Raw genomic sequence first — 18,777 nt, 5'->3', positions numbered from 1 at the left:
GGACTTTAAAGCTTATGCACCATATATCATATGCTTGGAGATATTTATCTTGGAACAAACTGAGATCAGCCATGATAACCATCCTTGAGCACCTGAAAAGGAGCAATTACCTACGTCTGGAAAGGTTAGCACCAGGACTATTTAAAGAGACAGATTTTCCTGCAGTTAAGGGAGGAAAGGGAGGGGAAAAAGCACTCTATGAAACTTGTCCAAACATAGAACAACTTATCTCAAGCTCCCTATCACTGAGATATCTGAAGCTATGTTATATGGCTAAATGAACCATATGGTATGCTTATTATAAAGCTAGGAGTACAGGCCAGCTTGAAGTTTATTTCAAAATGGCATATTTTGCACCATTCATACAAAGTATGAAAAAAAGTATGGTAAAAATTAAGGTAAACCTTTAGATAGACTGATAATTTTTCAAAAAGAAATACACCATTAAACACATATTTAAGTATTAAAAACTCCAAGTCAGATCTCACTATAATGTATTTCAAAAGCAAAATTTAAATTCATTCACTGTGGTTAAACTGCATTTCATATTTGTTGAAATAAATGTCACTGAAACATGGAAATACAGATAGATTTATTTATAAATATTAGGTACACAGTTTATAAAAGACTAAAAATCCTCTCTAGGACACAAAACTATTATAGAACAAAGATAGGTGCTATTATACAAATGGAATGAGTGAACATAAGACTATGTGATTCTTAAGCACATTTATATTACACACAGTTTTAAAACTAACATATCTTTGAAGCTGTAGAATTGGTAGGCGATGTATTTAAGAATTAGTTCAGAGACTTACAAAACAATTTTATTGGTGATATTTATGTGTGGGGAGAAGAAACTGTTTATCGCATATAACTATCACGTTTCAAGGGACATGACTTAACAGGAAAGTTTTTATAAGAAACTATTAGTTATCTTAGAAATTCTACCTACATTAGAATAACATTATATATTCCTGCTCTAATTCCAACTATATCAAGTGAAATGATAAAATTTAAAATTGTAGCATTTTAGATAGTCAAGTTACAAAAGGAACTAAAGAAAGAAACTCAGATTGAAAGTTTCAAATACCCACTGAGTTCGACACCTTTTCTTTCTTAGTACAAAGTATCTGCTCTTAGACATGGGGTATTCAGTTAATTACCCTTCCTGGTGACCTCAGCTACAATAAAAAAGAAAGAAGCCCACAGAGACCACAGACTCACTAGCACTGATGGAAAGCGATAGTGAAGAGCCAAAGCACAACAGACCACAGCAGTCTGGGTAACAACAACTGGGTGGAAAAGCAAGCTAAATCTTCCATGTCTTCACATTCGAATGGAGTCACTCTACACATTACAATTACCGACTTTTCGACTGATCTATAGAATCAAGGAAAGGCAATGAAAAGTCAGCATTCTGTTTAAAGGCTGGCATGTATATTATACATTTCAAGAACAAGCCTATGCAAATATATCAATTTTATCTAGAACACCTTTTCTGATGATGCAGCATTACTGTACTTATATTTAATGACTAAAAATTTATCTCTAACTGAAGACGATTAAAAGTGAACAAGTCAACATTATGATGAAACCTGTTTATAGCCAAGGAATAAAGTAAACCACTTGACAAATTTACCATCTTAGAAACTCCCTCTGCTAAGATCAAAAAGGTAGGATTAGCTCTCTACTGCCCAGAAGGCAATACCTGCTATAAGGTATTGAACATTAGTAAGAGAGCTTACTGCCATGAATACTTAGGTACTTGGCCCACTCCTAAGAGACACACAAAGCCACAACAAGCAAACAAAATACCCCAGGAACAATAAAAACCCCATTTCTCATCATCACTTTATTTCTCTTCTGCTGTTCCAGGCTCTGAGAACATCGGGCATAGTGCTGAATTGGGACGGCATACGAAAGCATCGGTTTCACCCCCCAACTCTGTTAATTGTTCCAATGAAGACACACAAGGATAATGGTCTTTTAACATATCTGGCAATTTAGAAGTCTTCTCTTGAATACGTCGAGAACGTCTCACTGGTGTTAGAAACTTTAGCTCTTTAAATGTAGAATCTGTATTGTCAAACTGTATCTTCTTTTTTACACTAAAAAGACAAAAATTATTCCCAGAGTTAAAAAACATTAACATTTTTACTTGTTCTTTTATGCCATTTATCTTACTATAACTTGTATGTGACAACCGTGTGATTGGCTGTCTTACAGAAAAGAAGTTACCAAAGCTCCTTGTAGTTAGGAACTTATTCCTTTCTGTATTTGTTGTCACAGCACATATACAGCAGACTCTTGAATATCTGTACAATTGGCTATTTGCTCAATTCCAAAACCTACTATTATCGATAGCTTACAGACATTAAAGTAAAATATCAAAGTTTTCTTTCACAAAATGGCAATACTTAGGGAAAAGCAAAGCGAATCCAGTATTTAAAGGGTGAAATGTCCCAATGGTATTGATTTGCTTGAAACCTTTACCTATTAATAAATGATAGTTCTAATCGAAAGTGAAATATTTTTAGACCATATTTATTATTCCTAAACATAAAAACAAATCACAGCACAGTACATTTTGAAAGCTTACCTTTGTAGGTATGGTGTAGTAGACACATTATATTTAATTAAGCAACTCCCCCTGGTTTCTGTACTGGGGGTCTTAACATCATTGGTTGAATCTTTTGTTTTGTCATCTTGCTCTTTTTCATCATCTTGAAATACCACATTTCTAGTTTTCTTTTCCATTTCTGGTTTTCCTGACTCTAGATTAACCCCTCTGTCTTCAGTGCTGACTTCATGGATGTATTCCTTGGTTGCACAAGCCTCCTCAATATTTTCCCCTATAGAAATACATTTCTAGATTAAGCTTTGGGCCAAATTGAAAGAGCAAAATCAGAAGGCATTAAAGTTATTCATAGTTGGTCAGATTTTCAAAATCAACGAAACAAACTGCCATCTCCTAACCATTTCTAACTAACACTGCTGAGAACTATTGACAAACTAACTAAACTAAACTAACTAACACTGCTGAGAACTAAACTAACTAACTAACTAACACTGCTGAGAACTATTGACAAATATTTACTGTCGCCTGTGGGTCAGGGGTTGTAGATACAAACATAAGAATGACACCATTCCTGTCCTTTAAGAAGTTGAAAATAATTATAAAATGAGAAAAATGCCATATAACTGAGGTAAGAATAAGGGGTCATAGGAACCCATGAAACGGAATAACTACCTTTGTGTGAGAGACGGTGAGATGGCTATGGAAAGCTTTCAAGTGACACTTAGGCTGGGGCTTGAGAAAAGAGTACTAGACAAGACCTAGGAAGACAATCTGGGTATGAAGCTTAGAAGAAAATGACCTATTAAGACAACATTAAAGGGCCAGAGTGCTTAGAATACACGGTAAGAAGCAAGGTGGGAATGTGGGGAAGAGGTGATGAGTTCAGATAGGTATGAAGGGCTGGACCGTAATGACCTTTACATGCTAGAAGTTTGGTAAAAAAAAATCTCTACTGGAGCGACAGAGATACAATAAGGTTTGATCACTAAAACAGATGGTTTAGAATGGCAAGGAATGAAAAGGAATGATCTGTGATGATAAGAAGACAAAGCTATGGTTGTCTTAAGCAAGGTGGCAGAGAGGTAGGCAGTGAGGAGGAAGGGCTCGATTTAAGAGTTATTTCTAAGTTAGGACTTAACAAATGGATGCATGTGCGTGTCTGAATGAGTGTGCAGGTATAGTGGGGGCATCTCTTCCAAAATTTCTTGCGTAGGCCTCTTTAACCACAGAGGATTTTCTTTTTTGGGAGGAAGAGATGATGGTATGGGGAAGCAATGAGGGACGACAATGAGTCCAAAATAAAACATGCTAGATGTGAAACACTGGAGAGAGACGTCCTGGTAAATCCATCAAGCCGAGACAACCTCTAGATTTGACTAGTAGGAAATTATTAGAGATTTTTACTAAGAGGTGTTTCAGTTATATGATACATCTGAATCTAGAAAATGTTTACATTTCATAAACCTGACAGCTAATGAATCTCTTACTTCTATCTCCTATCCCTAGCAAAGAGAATTCTTGAACAGCTTCTCTAGAGCACAGAACAGATGACAGAATTTCACAAGTAAAATTTTAGAGATGATCTAATCAAATTGCCTCACTTTTAACACAGGAAACTGAGGCCTAGAGAGGTAAGGTAACTTTCATAGACACTCAATGACAAATTTGAGTTTTGAACCAGATCTCCTAATTAAAAATTCTTTACACTACATAAAGCCACTGAATCTTGGAGGGAGGTATGCCAATAGATGTAAGAGGAGAGCAGGGCGCCTGGGTGGCTCAGTCGGTTAAGCGGCCGACTTCGGCTCAGGTCATGATCTCGCGGTCCGTGAGTTCGAGCCCCGCGTCGGGCTCTGTGCTGATACCTCAGAGCCTGGAGCCTGTTTCAGATTCTGTGTCTCCCTCTCTCTGACCCTCCCCCGTTCATACTCTGTCTCAAAAATAAACGTTAAAAGAAAAAATTTTTTTTAAATAAAAAAAAAAGAGGAGAGAAACAACCGACAAATTTAACAAGTTTAAAAAGATAAAAGAAAAATAATTCAATGAATTTTAATAAAATCACAATTCACTTGAAGAAAATAAAAAACTTACCATATTTAATTTTTTCTTGACTCTTCATTGTCAGAATATCTGCAATGGTATGTCGCATCTCTTCAATAGGCTTAATTGTTTTAGTGAGGAAATAAAAGTTTTATATTCTCAGACATTAATGAGGTTGTCCAAGTCAAAAATATTTTAAACAGTGATTACATTTCATACTTCAATTAATAAAACAAAGCAGTAGTTCTTAGACCATGTCTCTTTTCTTAAAATACTTATTTTGGCCACTCAAATTTTTAAAAATGACTCTGCCATTTAAAAAAAATTTTTTTTTGGGGGGGTGGGCGCCTGGGTGGCTCAGTCGGTTAAGCGTCTGACTTCGGCCCAGATCATGGTCTCACAGTTCGTAGGTTCAGGCCTCATGTTGGGCTCTGTGCTGACAGCTCAGAGCCTGGAGCCTGCTTTGGATTCTGTGTCTCCCTCTCTCTCTCTCTGCCCCTCCTCAGCTCATGCTCATACTCTGTCTCTGTCAAAAATAAACTTTAAAAAATTAAAAAAAAAAAAAAATTAAAAAAAAAAATTTTTCATGTTTATTTTTCAGAGAGAGAGACCGAGTGAGAGTGGGGGAGGTGCAGAAAGAGAGGGAGACACAGAATCTGAAACAGGCTCCAGGCTCTGAGCTGTCAGCACAGAGCATGACACAGGGCTCCAACTTACGGACCGCGAGGTCATAACCTGAGCTGAAGTCGGACCCTTAACTGACTGAGCCACTGAGGCGCCCCAACTCTTTTCCAATTTAAAGGGTAGAATTATCAGATTAAAACTTTTCCCCACAATTTTTCTTAAAACTGCTTGTCTGGATATAAACAAAATTCATGGACAAGTAACAAGTAACACTAATCTCTATTAAAGAGCTAATAATATACAGTAAATTTAATATGAGATTTACACCTTTTCTCCTATGTCCATGGTTATATATTTTTTCCACAGGCTATTAAATGCATCTCTGAAGAGCTCAAGGTTGATCAGCCTAACATTTCACTCATTCAAATTCCACAGTTCACTAAGTGTCCATTATATTCTAGAACATACTTACTTACTATGTTCCTTTGAACTGCCCTGACTGCTAATGCAACATATTCAAGACATTATACAAAAGGGAAGTTCTGGCTCATATTCTTAGTTCTAGCACATAGTCCTTACCTACTCACTCATCCTGCTTTCACTTTTCTTTTGCAAATTTTAATCCTTGTTTTCCACTTTCTGCTCCAGTGTCACATCTTCCTCTTTACACAGTGCTTTCTATGTGAACCTTTGGCCCCGGTTATGCATCCAGCTAATCTGCCTTAAGCCACTTTAAGTAACGCCCCTTCTGGTTCAGCGCAGTAGGAACCTAACACTCCCTTCCAGGTGGGATTCTGTCAAATACAATTTCCCGTCAGCAAAGCCCTTTATACATAATAGCCATTGAGAGAATATCTGCTGAATATTTGATTTTTGATTCAGGTGAAAGGTCAAATAGTATCTGCTGGCTTTGCTGAGAATAAAGTGAGTAGACCTTTCTTAAAGAAAGACTGAAGAAAAACATTTTTTTTTAAAACCCTCTTTATAAATAATCTCTAAAAATGCATGTTGAGAAACTTGGTCAAAGGGAAATGCATTTTAGAAATATTTGCCCATAAAAACAAAAACCCAGTCAAATAAAAAAACTGGAGATACAACTTATTCTAGAGCCAGGGCCTTTGTAGCAATAGACCAGAAAGAGGCGAGAGGTATGGTATCAAATCACTATGGTGGTTACGTGTCAGAGAAACTAGGTGACTGCCATTTTCTATGTGTGGGCAGGACCAAACACGGGGCATAAAAATATAAGTACATTAAGAAACGCTCTTAAAGCAATAGGGTTCTCTCACAAAGCACAGAACCCGCTAACATTTAGATGTTAATTCTACTTACTTTATATTCGTTAAATACATTTTAATATTAAAAATTCAATATCCCAGATATCTTAACTAGGAAATGTGTAAAATGACATGTTGTACTAAAATATTTCTCACAGCATTTTTCACGAAATTTACATTTCAGCTTATATTCATCTTCTAAGTCCGATTATCCCTAGTTCACAAGCAAGTTTTAGAAGGTTAAGAAACAGCTTTTATAATATGCAATCATTGTGGCCTTTAAACATTCATTACTACTACATATATAACCACACTTTTATCAAGTTATTTTGTAATGTGCTCCAAAATAAATCTGAATCTTTTACACTGTAATAATAAAGATTATTAAGTTTTAATCTTACCTGAGCGCCTGCCAGAATGGCTTTCTCATAGATTGTGATAATGTTTTCAATAGGACTTGTGAGTGGTTCAATACGTGCAAGGCATATCCAATATTTAACAAGCTTTTTGGCATCTGGAATATTTTTAATCAGGTCATTAAGTATGACCAATATTTCTTCTTTTGGGCATCCCTAAAATAGCAAGAAGTGAAATGAGTGATCTCATTTAGCCTCCAAACTATGAACAATTAAGTAAGCTTGATCTATAATCAAGATCAATGATAATGAGAGAAAAAACTGATAGAATATTATTCATAAGAATATTCACTGTTCTCTTCCTTACTCCAAACTTATTCTGAATGGCTAACAAGAAGCATATTAGTCATGAATACAAAGCAGGGAAAAAATGAAATATAAGTTGAGAAAAACATTAAGTCAAAAATGACCAACACTCTACATGGTCTTGATCCTTTTCCTTATCCTTATCCTTTTACATATTGTGGGATTCCATTCAATATTTGAGTTGGAATTTTTGCATCTACGAAATGTTTATGGGGGAGAACAGCTTCTGGTTTTAAAAATTGTCTTTATCAGGTCTTGATATTAAGGCTAAAATGAATCTGTTACGGTGTATGTACTTAAGGGCTAGACACAGATAGTAGGGCAGAAAAACTCCACAGTTTCAATGACAAACCCTAGCTAAGCAGAATTAAGAATATAACCAGAGAAACTCCGAGTCTAATTTTTACTGGTCCTCAGAATCACAAAAAGTCTAAAGATGCTCCTGAAGACCAGAGTAAGGTTTGAAATCATACTCATAGATTCAGTCTTGCTGTGGATCTTGGACACCGTGGGTAACCAAAGCAAGATTAAAAAGTATTCAGGAAATAAAGGAAACATTCTAGAGTTATTATACTCTGTAGGATTTTGGTCCAAATAGTGAAACTCTACAATAAGTTCAAGACCATGATGATGTTGGTTTAGATTAATGGAATTTTGTTTGAAATATTTTAGCTAACTTGAATTTCATGTGAGATAATGACTAATTTATGTAGCTAGTCTTTGGTAAAATATGTAATGAGTGGAAAAAATAATATGAAAACATGCTGAAGGAATGGAAAAAACAGAAGTATCAGAGTGAATATCCACCCTCAGCCCATTTTATATTAACATCTTACAGAAACATAATATTTATAAGTAAAAAAAAAAAAAATCCAGTAAAAACCTAATTATCCCTTTGATCTATTTATATGAACTCAATGAAAATGCAGTCCATTAAAGGCTAAAGATAAACAATCTCATAATTAACATTAAATCTACATAACACCACTAACACATTACATGGTCAAAGAGTGACAAGGTAATTTGGTGAGATAACATTTATAAGATAATTTACAAACTATAAACTACTATACGAATATAAGGACTGTACCTCACTAATCAGGTTTAGGCATTCGGAAAATGTCTTGTTCACTTTTTCGGTAAATAATCTCTGTTCGTCTTCTTCTACCATGGTGGTCCAAAAGGACCCAACTGGGTTTTCGTGTTGCCCTTCAGGCTCAGGCTGGGTAACTCCTGAGCTAGGAGGCCTTTTCAGGACTTTCCTTTTGCCAGCTTTCCACTCACTCAGACGAGCTCTACAGTTAGAAGCAGGATACAAGCATTACCGTGATATTGATGATAGAATTCTCTCAGAGGAGAAGTTAAAAAATAGCTCAGGTCTTGAAGTAGCTCCATGCTAGTGGCACATACATAAGTTCACAAGTTCAAAGAAAGAGGAATATGGAACATATCAATGTTAATTATATGCTCAAAGACCCTAAGAATACATTTTTAAATGGAGAGGTTATAAAATATTTCCCAATCATATTAAGCATTATAACTTAGATTACATCAGACCTAATGAAAGACACTCAAGCACAAGAACTTAGGTCATGCTGTGCCACAACATAAATTTGCTTAAATTTGCACACGACAGAAGAGAATCTACACTTGCACACAAATTCTAATACATTCAAGGAGATGATAAGCCAAACCACAAGAGCTACTCTGCTGAAAATTAAGCTAATAAAATTACATTTACTTACTTTCTCTCTTCTGCTGTTTCTTTGGGCTGAGCTGATCTATCAATAGTTGCTTTTGCTATTGTATGCCTGCGAGGGTCAACGTTTTTCGACTTTTCTATCAGTTTGGTGTTAGAAGACGAAACAGGCCTGGCTACGATTTCAGACTTCACGCTTCTTGTTAGTGTCTTCTTTCTTTCTATATCCTGAGAACCGGTTTTGGCACTAGATGAAACTGTGTTTAATTGCACTAACTCTTTCTCGAGAGGCCCTTTCCGAATCGTAACATTGGCAGAGCTTTTACCGATGCCTGGTCTCACAGCGTCCTGAGCATTGTCGCGGTGACTTCTAATAGGAGGTCGCAGAAGCTGTCTGTTCTGAATTGTAGTGCTCACAAGTTTAGTGGCAGTCGTCACGTTAGAGGCTCTATCGCTTTTCGCTGTCACACTGCTGCTGTTTGTGCGCAGAGGCTCTGTAGCTTTAGGGACTGTAGTAGAAAGTTTCTTTATTGCCGCAGAACTCTCATCTCTGATTTGTAGAGGCTTTCTAAATGAATTAATCTTAGACTGAACAATTTGGCCACGGTAAGATCCAAGCACAAGCTTCTTGGACATGTTAGCATCTTGCTTTGGTTTTTCTGTCATTATTTGTTTCTTTTTATTGTTGTTTTTAAGATGAAACACTTGGCTTAATGTCATGTGTTGACCTGGAGGGTCACCTTTAATTGGTTCCAACTGCCCAGTTTGATTATTATCCTCAGAATTAGGTGTATCAATTGCTGTAGTTGAATTGGTTAGTTCATTAGAAGGCCTTAAAGGAATACAATTTTTTTCCATTGTTATATTATTTTTGCTCCCGGGAGGTCTACTGACATTTTCTTTACCAGCCTAGAAGAGTGATTTATGACAAATTGGTATTTCAGAACTCATCTCTTTAAGAGTTTAGGAAAGGGAAAGGGGGAAAAGGGACAGTTTATGAGGGCTATGTCCATATCTTACCATTTTTGTTTTAAATTTCAGAACTTTTGTCTCTTCATGGACCTGGCCCTCAGAGGTCATCACTTTCTGGTCTCTACTACTTTAAAAAAAAAAAAAAAAGGAAAAAAAGTTTAACCACAGACCAAGTGAGTTTTGTCTTTGGCAGGAGGAATGGGAGAGTATTAACAATCATCTGACTTTGTAATTTTAAATTAAGGCAAGAACTGAGCCGAGATTTATTTATGAAGCAAAACTCTTCTTTCTTTATTATAGGGTGACTTAATAGTGTAAACAAAATGGCTGGAGAATTTAGATATTTTCTTAAAAGTCTTAACACCCTCTCCATATAGAATAGGTAAACACATTTGATAACCTCATTCCAAACCATTCTTCTTAGTCACTCAAACAAATCCTCAAAACCTTTATTAAGCAACACTTCCTTTGGTTAGTTTTCAGTACTTAGTAACAGATTTACATTGAAAAAAAAAATTAAAAATAGCCCCTCTTCAAATAAATGGTGCTGGGAAAACTGGACAGCCACATGCAAAAGAATGAAACTAGACCACTTTCTTATACCATACACAAAGATGAACTCAAAATGCATCAAAGACCTAAACGTGAGACCTGAAACCATAAAGCTCCTAAAAGGAAACAGGTAGGAAAGTCCTGGACACCGGCCTTAGCCATATTTTGTGGGATGTATTGTGTCCCCTCAGGCAAGGGAAACAAAAGTAAAAATAATGGAAAGTTCATCAAACTAAAAGCCTCTGCACAGTATCAAACCATCAACAAAACAAAAAGGCAATCTACTAAGTGAGAGAAGTTATTTACATGGGATATATCTGATAAATCAGGGGTTAATTTCCAAAATTTATAAAGAACTCCTACAGCTCAACATGAAGAAAACTCAATTAAAAAATGCACAGAGGACCCGAGAAGACATTTTTCCAAAAACATACAGATGGTCAACAAACCCGTGAAAAGGTGCTCAACATCACTCGTCATCAGGGAAATGCAAATCAAAACCACAACGAGATATTACTTCACACCTGTCAGAATGGCTACTGACAAAAAGACAAAAGATAACAAGTGTTGGAAAGGATGTGGAAAAAAGGGAGACCTCGTGCAATGAAAATATAAATTGGTGCAGCCAATGGAAAACAGCATGAAGTTTCCTCAAAAAATTCATAAATAGAAATACCAGATGATCCAGTAATTCTACTTCTGGGTATTTACCTGAAGAGTATATGAAAACACTAGTTCAAAAAGATACATGCACCCCCGGGGTTTACTGCAGCATTATTCACAATATCCCTGATAGAAGCAACCTAAGTGTCCATCAATAAATGAATGGACAAGGAAGATGTGGCATATATATACACTGGAATATTACTCAGCCATAAAAAAGAAAATCTTGGGGTACCTGGGTGGCTCAGTCAGTTAAGCATCCAAGTTCGGCTCAGGTCATAATCTCGCAGTTTGTGAGTTTGAGCCCCACGTCGGGCTCTGTGCTGACAGTTCAGGGCCTGGAGCCTGCTTCAGATTCTGTGTCTCTCTCTCTTTCTCTCTCTCTCTGCCCCCTCCCCCCCCACACTCTCTGTCTCTCTCTCTCAAAAATAAATAAATATTTAAAAAGAAAAGAAAAGAAAAGAAAATCTTGCCATTTGTGACAAAATGGATAGACCTTGAGGGTATTTTGCCAAGTGAAATAAGGCAGTTGGAGAAAGACAAATACCATACGATTTCACTTATATGTGGAATCTACAAATACAAAACAAAAACAAACAACAAACAAAAAATAGAAACAGACTCAAATACAGACTGCCTAAGAGGAGGGTGGTGGGAGATGGATGAAAATAGGTAAAGGGTAAATAAGTATATATATATATATATATATATATATATATATATATATATATGGGAAAATAAGTATAAAGTAAATAAAGAAAAGTATAGTATAGGAAATATAGCCAATAATATTATAGTAACTTTTTATGGTGACAGAAAGTAACTACACTTTCCATGGTAAGCATTTAATGTATTCAACTGTCAAATCACTATGATGTATACCTAAAACTAATATGTCAATTATACTTTGATTAAAAAGAAGAAAAGAAAAAGGGAAAGAAAAAAAATAGCCCTCCCAAAAGAAATCCAAAATTTTCCATACACACACAGCCCAATTCATTATAAATATGGACTTCAGTTTCTAGATGGCAATGCATTTAGATTATGTATCTAAAACAAATGCTTCCTCAAGAATTTAACCTACACTCCTTTTAACAGATACAGACTGGTTAGTACAGGCCATGAGATTCTCTTAGCAAGTCATTATAACAATTTGCATTCCGTAAAGAAAAGAAAAAAGAGGATCAATTAGACATCCCATTGATTCTAAGACAGTTCCCAAGTTCAGAGATGCTAAAATGTAAAAAAAGGGTACATTTTAGAATCAACAAAACTTGTTACCCCTATAGTTGATAATCTGGGTTACGTTGCCTCTCGCATCTTTTTGCTTAGTCTGCTCGGACAAGGGGCAGATCTTTGACATAGCTTGTACTACACATTTTTAAAAATTTTATGATTTAATTTACATCCAAGTTAGTTCGCATAAGGTACAACAATGATTTCAGGAGTAGATTCCTTAATGCCCCTTACCCATTTAGCCCATCCCCCCCTCCCACATCCCCTCCAGCAACCCTCTGTTTGTTCTCTATATTTAAGTCTTTTATGTTTTGTCCCCCTCCCTGTTTTTATATTATTTTTACTTCCCTTCCCTTATGTTCATCTGTTTTGTATCTTAAAATTCCTCATATGAGTGAAGTCATGTATTTGTCTTTCTCTGACTAATTTCACTTAGCATAACACCCTCCAGTTCCATCCATCCCTCCAGTAGTTACAAATGGCAAGATTTCATTCTTTTTGATTGCCAAGTAATACTCCATTTGTACTACACATTTTGAATGATGGCAAAGAGTCAAGATGCATCAGTGAACACAGCAATGTCTCCCCAGTTTAAACCCCTGCATTCACTGCCTGATGGTAAATACTCCTCTTGTTATTCACTGGCCTGTAGTCCGGTGCGGGGTGGGAGATGATGCTCACGGTCAGTCTGTCAGGTGCTCCCAATGTGGTACCTTAACTAATCAGACCCTCAATTACTTCTGGGCTTACAGTATACTGTGATGTTATCTCATGGAGAACATCGGAAGCAATCTTAACAAGAAATAGCCCTTCTTTCCTCCACCAAAGACTGCCAGCCTATGTGCCTCTGTACCCATATATTCCGCCTTCCTTGACAGATAAACTGACACCATGCTGACCTATGGGCAAACTCTCCATTTGTGCTCTCTCGCTTGAGCACTGAGGATCTTTGTTCTTGTTTTTATTCATTCTTCTGCATCATTAATTACCCCTCTGCTACATCATTCCCATCCGCATATAAACACTATATATTATATCTCATCTTAAAAGCCTTAAACCCCACATTCCCTTTCAGCTTTATAGCAAAACTCCTCAAAAGTATGTATCTAAACACACTGTCCCCATGTTGTCGTATTACATTCTCTCTCCAGCCCATATCCATTGGGAATGTGTCCTCACCACTCTACTGGAGGCTCCTAGTGTCATCTCCTTCTGTCTTTCTACAACTCAGGGATCAATTCTGTTTTCACCTTACTGCACCTTTCAACAGCACCTGACAGGTAGTCATTCTTTCTTTCAACACTCTCTTCACTCTGCTGCCGGATCACCAACTCCTCCTTTCCTCCTACCTCGGTGGTCCGCTTCTTTCAAGTCTGTCTCCCTTCTTCCTGACCTCGCTGGGGCTCAAAGCTGCATTCAAATTTTAAACTTTTCTTTTGCCTTTTTATTTTAGTTTTATACTTCTCAGGGACTCCTCTTTTTCTGTCTGTGCTAACAGAATCCTAGCGCTTGGTCTTGAAATTGCTGGCTTTTTTAACTGCTAGCTAAAAAAAAAAACAACACATCAGGATATGGAGAAACCACCTTATTCACCCGTCCAGTATGGAGTTATATGAAAATATATCTGAATATATATATATAATGCTATTCTACCTTGTGATGATAAAACTGTCCTCACAAGCCTTATCTACACATAGGAATCTTAAAGTACCCATGCTAGAGATTGTAAAATAGAATGATTTAATTTTGAAAAGCTGCGACTCTGATTGGCTGTCTATTTAACAATTTGTTGCTCAAGTAATATTTAAATTGACATCTGTTTTCTGAAAGGAATATAGTACTTGTGAGATTTCTTGTAAAGCCAGAAGAATTTCAGAATTTTCTTTTCTTCCCATTGTGTATAAGAGTATTATAAACCCCATGACCCAGTTAGATTCCTTATTTAAGTTAGTAGTTGAGAGTCATGCTCTGTCTTACTTGAGTTAATATTCTCTTTGCTTACTCTCTAGTAATCTTATTCCCCCTCAAGGTTTTAAATAAATATCACCTACCAACTGGCAATTCCCATATTTATATCTCTGATCCCAATCTCAAGCCAGCCCTTCAGATGTGTAACTCTTTGGCCTTTCCACTTGGATGTCTTGTTGGTGCCTCAGATTCAGCATGGCCAAAACAGAGCTCCTGATTACCCCATCCCTCCCTTAGTCTTCCCCATCTCGATATATGGCATCACTAGCCACTCAGTTATTCAAATAAAAAATCTAGGATCATCTTTTTGTCTTAAATGAAGAAACGAGGAATTTGTGAAAGAAAATGTATAACCATTTACATGTAAATGTAAAATATTTCAAGTAAAGTAACACTAATGTAAAATTAAAAAGATTATTAAAAATTTGGAATTAATGCCAAACTTACATCAACTTGCAAAATTATAAATAGTTCAAAGAATATCCGTATACTGTTTTCCCAGATTTGTTTAGTGACAACCTTTTATTCCATATGTATTATAATTTGCACTGTTTCTGAACATGTGTATGTGTAGAGTATATACAATGTTTTCTAACTGAACCTTTCGAGTTAAGATATATACACGATTGCTCTTTACCCCTAAATGCTTCAATGTTCATTTCCTACAAGTGGTGATTTTTCTCTTACATAACTGTAACACGGTTATCAAGTTAATAAATTCAATTTGATATACCCCTTAATCTACTATTTATATTCTAGCTGAAAACTGACATAATAATGTCCTTTATAACATTTCCCCTTTCACAATCAGGTACAAGGGTCAGGTATTGGATTGAATGTTATCTCTTAATCTGGAACATTCAGAGTCATCTTAAACTCCTTGCTTTCTTTCACATCTCATACCCTTCCATCACCAAGTCCTGTCATCTCTACCTCCCAAATATAAACACAATCGGACCACTCAACCATGAGGAAGGGTATGAAGCATTCACAGAGACAAAACATATCAATAACTGTCGGAAGAAACTAGAGAAATCAGGAGAATAGAATAACTCATGAACCAATCGTCTGTGTGGAAAGCCACTGAGAGATCATGAAATAATAGCCAGCACTTACTGCACTCTCACTATATACCAGGCATAGTACAATGCATTTACTAGCTCAATTAATCCCCAAGAAACACATATTACTATCCCATTTTAATAAAGTAAACAGACTCAAAGAGGTCAGGTAACTCTCCAGAGGTTACGTAGTTGTAGTGGCAGACTTACAGATTCCAGTCCTAATCACTCTAAAGCCAAGGCTCTTAGATTGCACAGAAAGAGCCTAAAGGTCTCTCTGGAGGGGACCTTTTGATTTTCCGCTTTATATACTTTCACGGGTTTTTGTTTTAGCCACAACCATGTACTATTTTTAAAATTTTAACAAAATAACACCAAGATATTTCTATGGAGAACTGAGAATATAATGAATGCGCTTCAAATATTTGGGGGGAATGCTCTGTCTCTGACACATACACAGTAAAAACTTTGCTAAATTAAGACCGACCTTTGTAGCACTGTATAAACCACAGTCAGTATTTTGATATATACAAACACTTTGCTTTAAAATTGTTTCATCATAGAGTGTGAATTAATTTACACAGGAAACGATGACCTAATGCTGTGCTATCCAAGAAGGTATGGCTACTGAGCACTTGAAAAGTGGCTAGTCCAAACTGACTTGTGAAAGTGTAAAATACACACCAGACTTTGAAAACTCACTACCAAAAAGGAATGCAAAATATCTTAATAACTTTTAAGAATTACATGTTGGAATGATAACACGGGATATATTGGATTAAATGTTATTAGAATTCACCTTTAAAAAATGTGGCTACTAAAAAATTTTAAATTACAGTACAATTGTGGCTCCCATTACATTTTTATTGGACAGCTCTAATTTTACAGACCTGAAATCAGAAAATTTGACCTCACCTGGATATGTGATTTTCCTCCTTGTATGCAAAAAACGTTTTTCTTTTTAACATATGTTCCTTGAGTTTCTGTCTTCTTTGTTCTAAATAACAAAAAGGCGACAAGTCAACATTGGTTACAACGATAATATCAAATATTCACTAAATGCAGATCTTCAAAAAATGTTCTACTAGAGATCACATCTTGTATACAACAGAAAATTTCTCAATTCAGAAATAATCCCATTTCTAAGAAATTGTTACCGTAAGTGGTGCCCACAACTACTGCACAAGAATCACCTTTTCCTCTGTCTTTAAGTGAAAAATCTGGAGAAAATTATTTTCAATATACGGTTACTGAAAGCCAAGCTTTAAGAAACTAAATAGCAGATAAGAGACACCAGACTCTAAGCTCTAATTTACCAGTACTGGGTTGGGTGAGAGTTTCTTTCCTCTACTTTCCCATGTGGAGGACAAAGAATTAACATTATTTCTGAAGACCCAGCCAACCCTGGATTTACACAAAGTTGATTGATTGTCTTTAATTTGAAGCATCAGATGAGGCAGCCCCACCTCTCCAAATACTCGCGCTCAGGAAGAGGGAGAGGCCTGCGCAAGCGCAGTGGGCTCTTGGTACGGGCGCGGCCCCGCCCCCGCGGGTCCCGCGTCCCGAACGCAGGGGCCGGCTGGAGTGTCACGCACGCTCCCTCGCTAAACGGACGTCTTCACTGCAGGCCCATCCTCGCCGCCAGTGGGTCACGCCCGGCCAGTAACGACCGCACGGGAGGCGCTTAGCCCGCACAGTGACACCACGGACCGGGAACCGCTCTGGTTTGTCCATTTCGAAAATGCCGAGGATGCGGCTGCGAGAGGCCGAGCGATCTGTCCAGGCTTCTCACACAACTGGTCAGGACTGAAGCCGGGGGACCCGAGGCCTCGGCCGCTGAGTCCGAGCCACCCCCTCCCCCACGGTCGTCCGCGTCCCCACCCTCTCGGACAAACCCGGGCTCCTGCGGGTCGCGCCGCTCCCGCCACCGCGGCCCTCACCTCTGAACTCGGGCTGGGCCCTCTGGCTCGGGGGCAGTTGTAGCTCCCGGGGCACTGCTGGGGTGCTCATGGCTGCTGCGGGCGGAGGACGCGTCTCGGCCCTGACAGTCCCGCACTGCTCAAGCCAAGGCAGCGGCAAACTGAACACGCCGCTTGCCCCGCTGCAGGAGGCGCGGCGTGAATTGAATGAACCAATGGGCGCAGGGGGCGGAGCCTGGGCCGCGGTTGCTGGGGCGGGTCTTGCCTCCCCTGGGTTCAGTTAGAGCTGCTCAGCTGAGTCCCCGGGCTGGCAAACCTGATCAGCTGTTTCCGTGTTTGACTTGCGACCTTTGGGGGTGGGCCTGCAAAGTCCTTGCTGTGTGGCAGATGGGACTTGTCTTTGGACGCCCGTAGTGCGTGGAGGAAGGCAGACTAGAAAATTGTCTATAGGCTGCGCTTATTAAACCAGGGCGTGTTTGCTGAGGAGGCTGTAAGCACCTACTGCTGTACAAAAGCATGTGTATTTCTCTTTCACAAACATTACTTCGTTGCCATAGGACGACTGGGAGTGGGATTGTAGGACCCCTGACAACATGGACTCCTCTGGCAGTCCATCCTGTTTATGCTCCTGCAATGACTTCCCTCCGGATCCGTGTTCCAGGACCCCTCAAGGTTCATGTATGCCCTGACCACAATGCAGGATGGCTTGTTCTGATCGTCACGAAAGTGGCGCACAGAAGGAGACACTTTAGCTAAGCAGTAGAGCTGACAGGCCCACAGAAGGTGCCACTCTACGTAACTGTTCCAGCCGGGTTTTAAGCATGGAGACAGAGACTGGAGGATACAATTTTTGTATCCCTGGCGCGGGTCTGAGAGGCTCCCGAGCTGGCTCTCAACTGCCAGTTCTTGCCGTCTTTCTCTGCTTTTTTTCCTGAAAGCATCATATGGTAGCATCTTGCTAATGAAGTTTGGGATTTTATATTCTGTTGCTGCTTTTTCTTGATGAAATGTTAAGTGTAACATTGTGTAACTTTGCCTGCACTTGAGGCCAGTTCTGGAAGAACTAACAGCCAAACAGCACGCATCACCATCCCTCAGACATTACTGCTGTTTGTATATTACTGTTAATATTGTCAGTTATGTACTAAAGTTTCATGGGACAGGCTGGGTAGCCAGGGATTAAGTGACAGAGAACAGTTTAACAAAATACAACAGTAAAAAGAGTGACTCAAGAACCTTTAACCCATTATGCTAAGTGAAAACCAGCTGCAAAAGGTCACATATATGGTATGATTCCATATGAAATATCCATAATAGATAAATTCATAGAGAAATGAGACAGATTGGTGGTTGCCAGGGGTTAGGGGTAGGGGGGAATAGGGAGAGATCACTGAGCTGTTCCCTTTAAAATGGTAATTTTATGTTATATAAACTAAAGTGTGTGTGTATGTGTGTGGGGCATG

General features: G+C 38.1%; 1 protein-coding gene across 2 annotated transcripts; it reads right to left on the bottom strand.

Annotated features, from left to right (window-relative positions):
- Positions 1-595: 595 nt before the first annotated feature.
- Positions 596-17,491, bottom strand: CKAP2 (cytoskeleton associated protein 2). Of its 2 annotated transcripts, none has more exons than XM_042962063.1 (9): positions 17,336-17,491; positions 16,311-16,392; positions 9,964-10,042; positions 8,990-9,852; positions 8,335-8,539; positions 6,924-7,094; positions 4,673-4,742; positions 2,603-2,855; positions 596-2,111 (listed from the first exon to the last, which is right to left on the bottom strand). In XM_042962063.1, the coding sequence occupies exons 1-9, from the start codon at positions 17,403-17,405 to the stop codon at positions 1,856-1,858; spliced, it is 2,049 nt and encodes a 682-aa protein (XP_042817997.1). In that variant the 5' UTR covers positions 17,406-17,491; the 3' UTR covers positions 596-1,855. The 2 variants fall into 2 exon arrangements, with proteins under 2 accessions (XP_042817997.1, XP_042818063.1); XM_042962129.1 differs by having other exon boundaries at positions 9,964-10,039.
- Between the last annotated feature and the right edge of the window lie 1,286 nt (positions 17,492-18,777).

Source organism: Panthera tigris, chromosome A1 (assembly GCF_018350195.1).
Source record: "Panthera tigris isolate Pti1 chromosome A1, P.tigris_Pti1_mat1.1, whole genome shotgun sequence".
Lineage (NCBI taxonomy): Eukaryota > Metazoa > Chordata > Mammalia > Carnivora > Felidae > Panthera > Panthera tigris.
The sequence above is the reverse complement of the archived record's forward strand: the minus strand, read 5'-3'. Positions and strand labels throughout refer to the sequence as shown.

Excerpts from the sequence above, each read along its gene's own strand:
- CKAP2 (XM_042962063.1), bottom strand. The coding sequence starts at position 17,405 with ATGAGCACCCCAGCAGTGCCCCGGGAGCTACAACTGCCCCCGAGCCAG. Across the intron at positions 7,095-8,334 it reads GCCTAAACCTGATTAGTGAG|GGATGCCCAAAAGAAGAAAT; the intron begins GTACAGTCCTTA and ends TTGCTATTTTAG. Across the intron at positions 2,112-2,602 it reads ACTACACCATACCTACAAAG|TGTAAAAAAGAAGATACAGT; the intron begins GTAAGCTTTCAA and ends TTGTCTTTTTAG.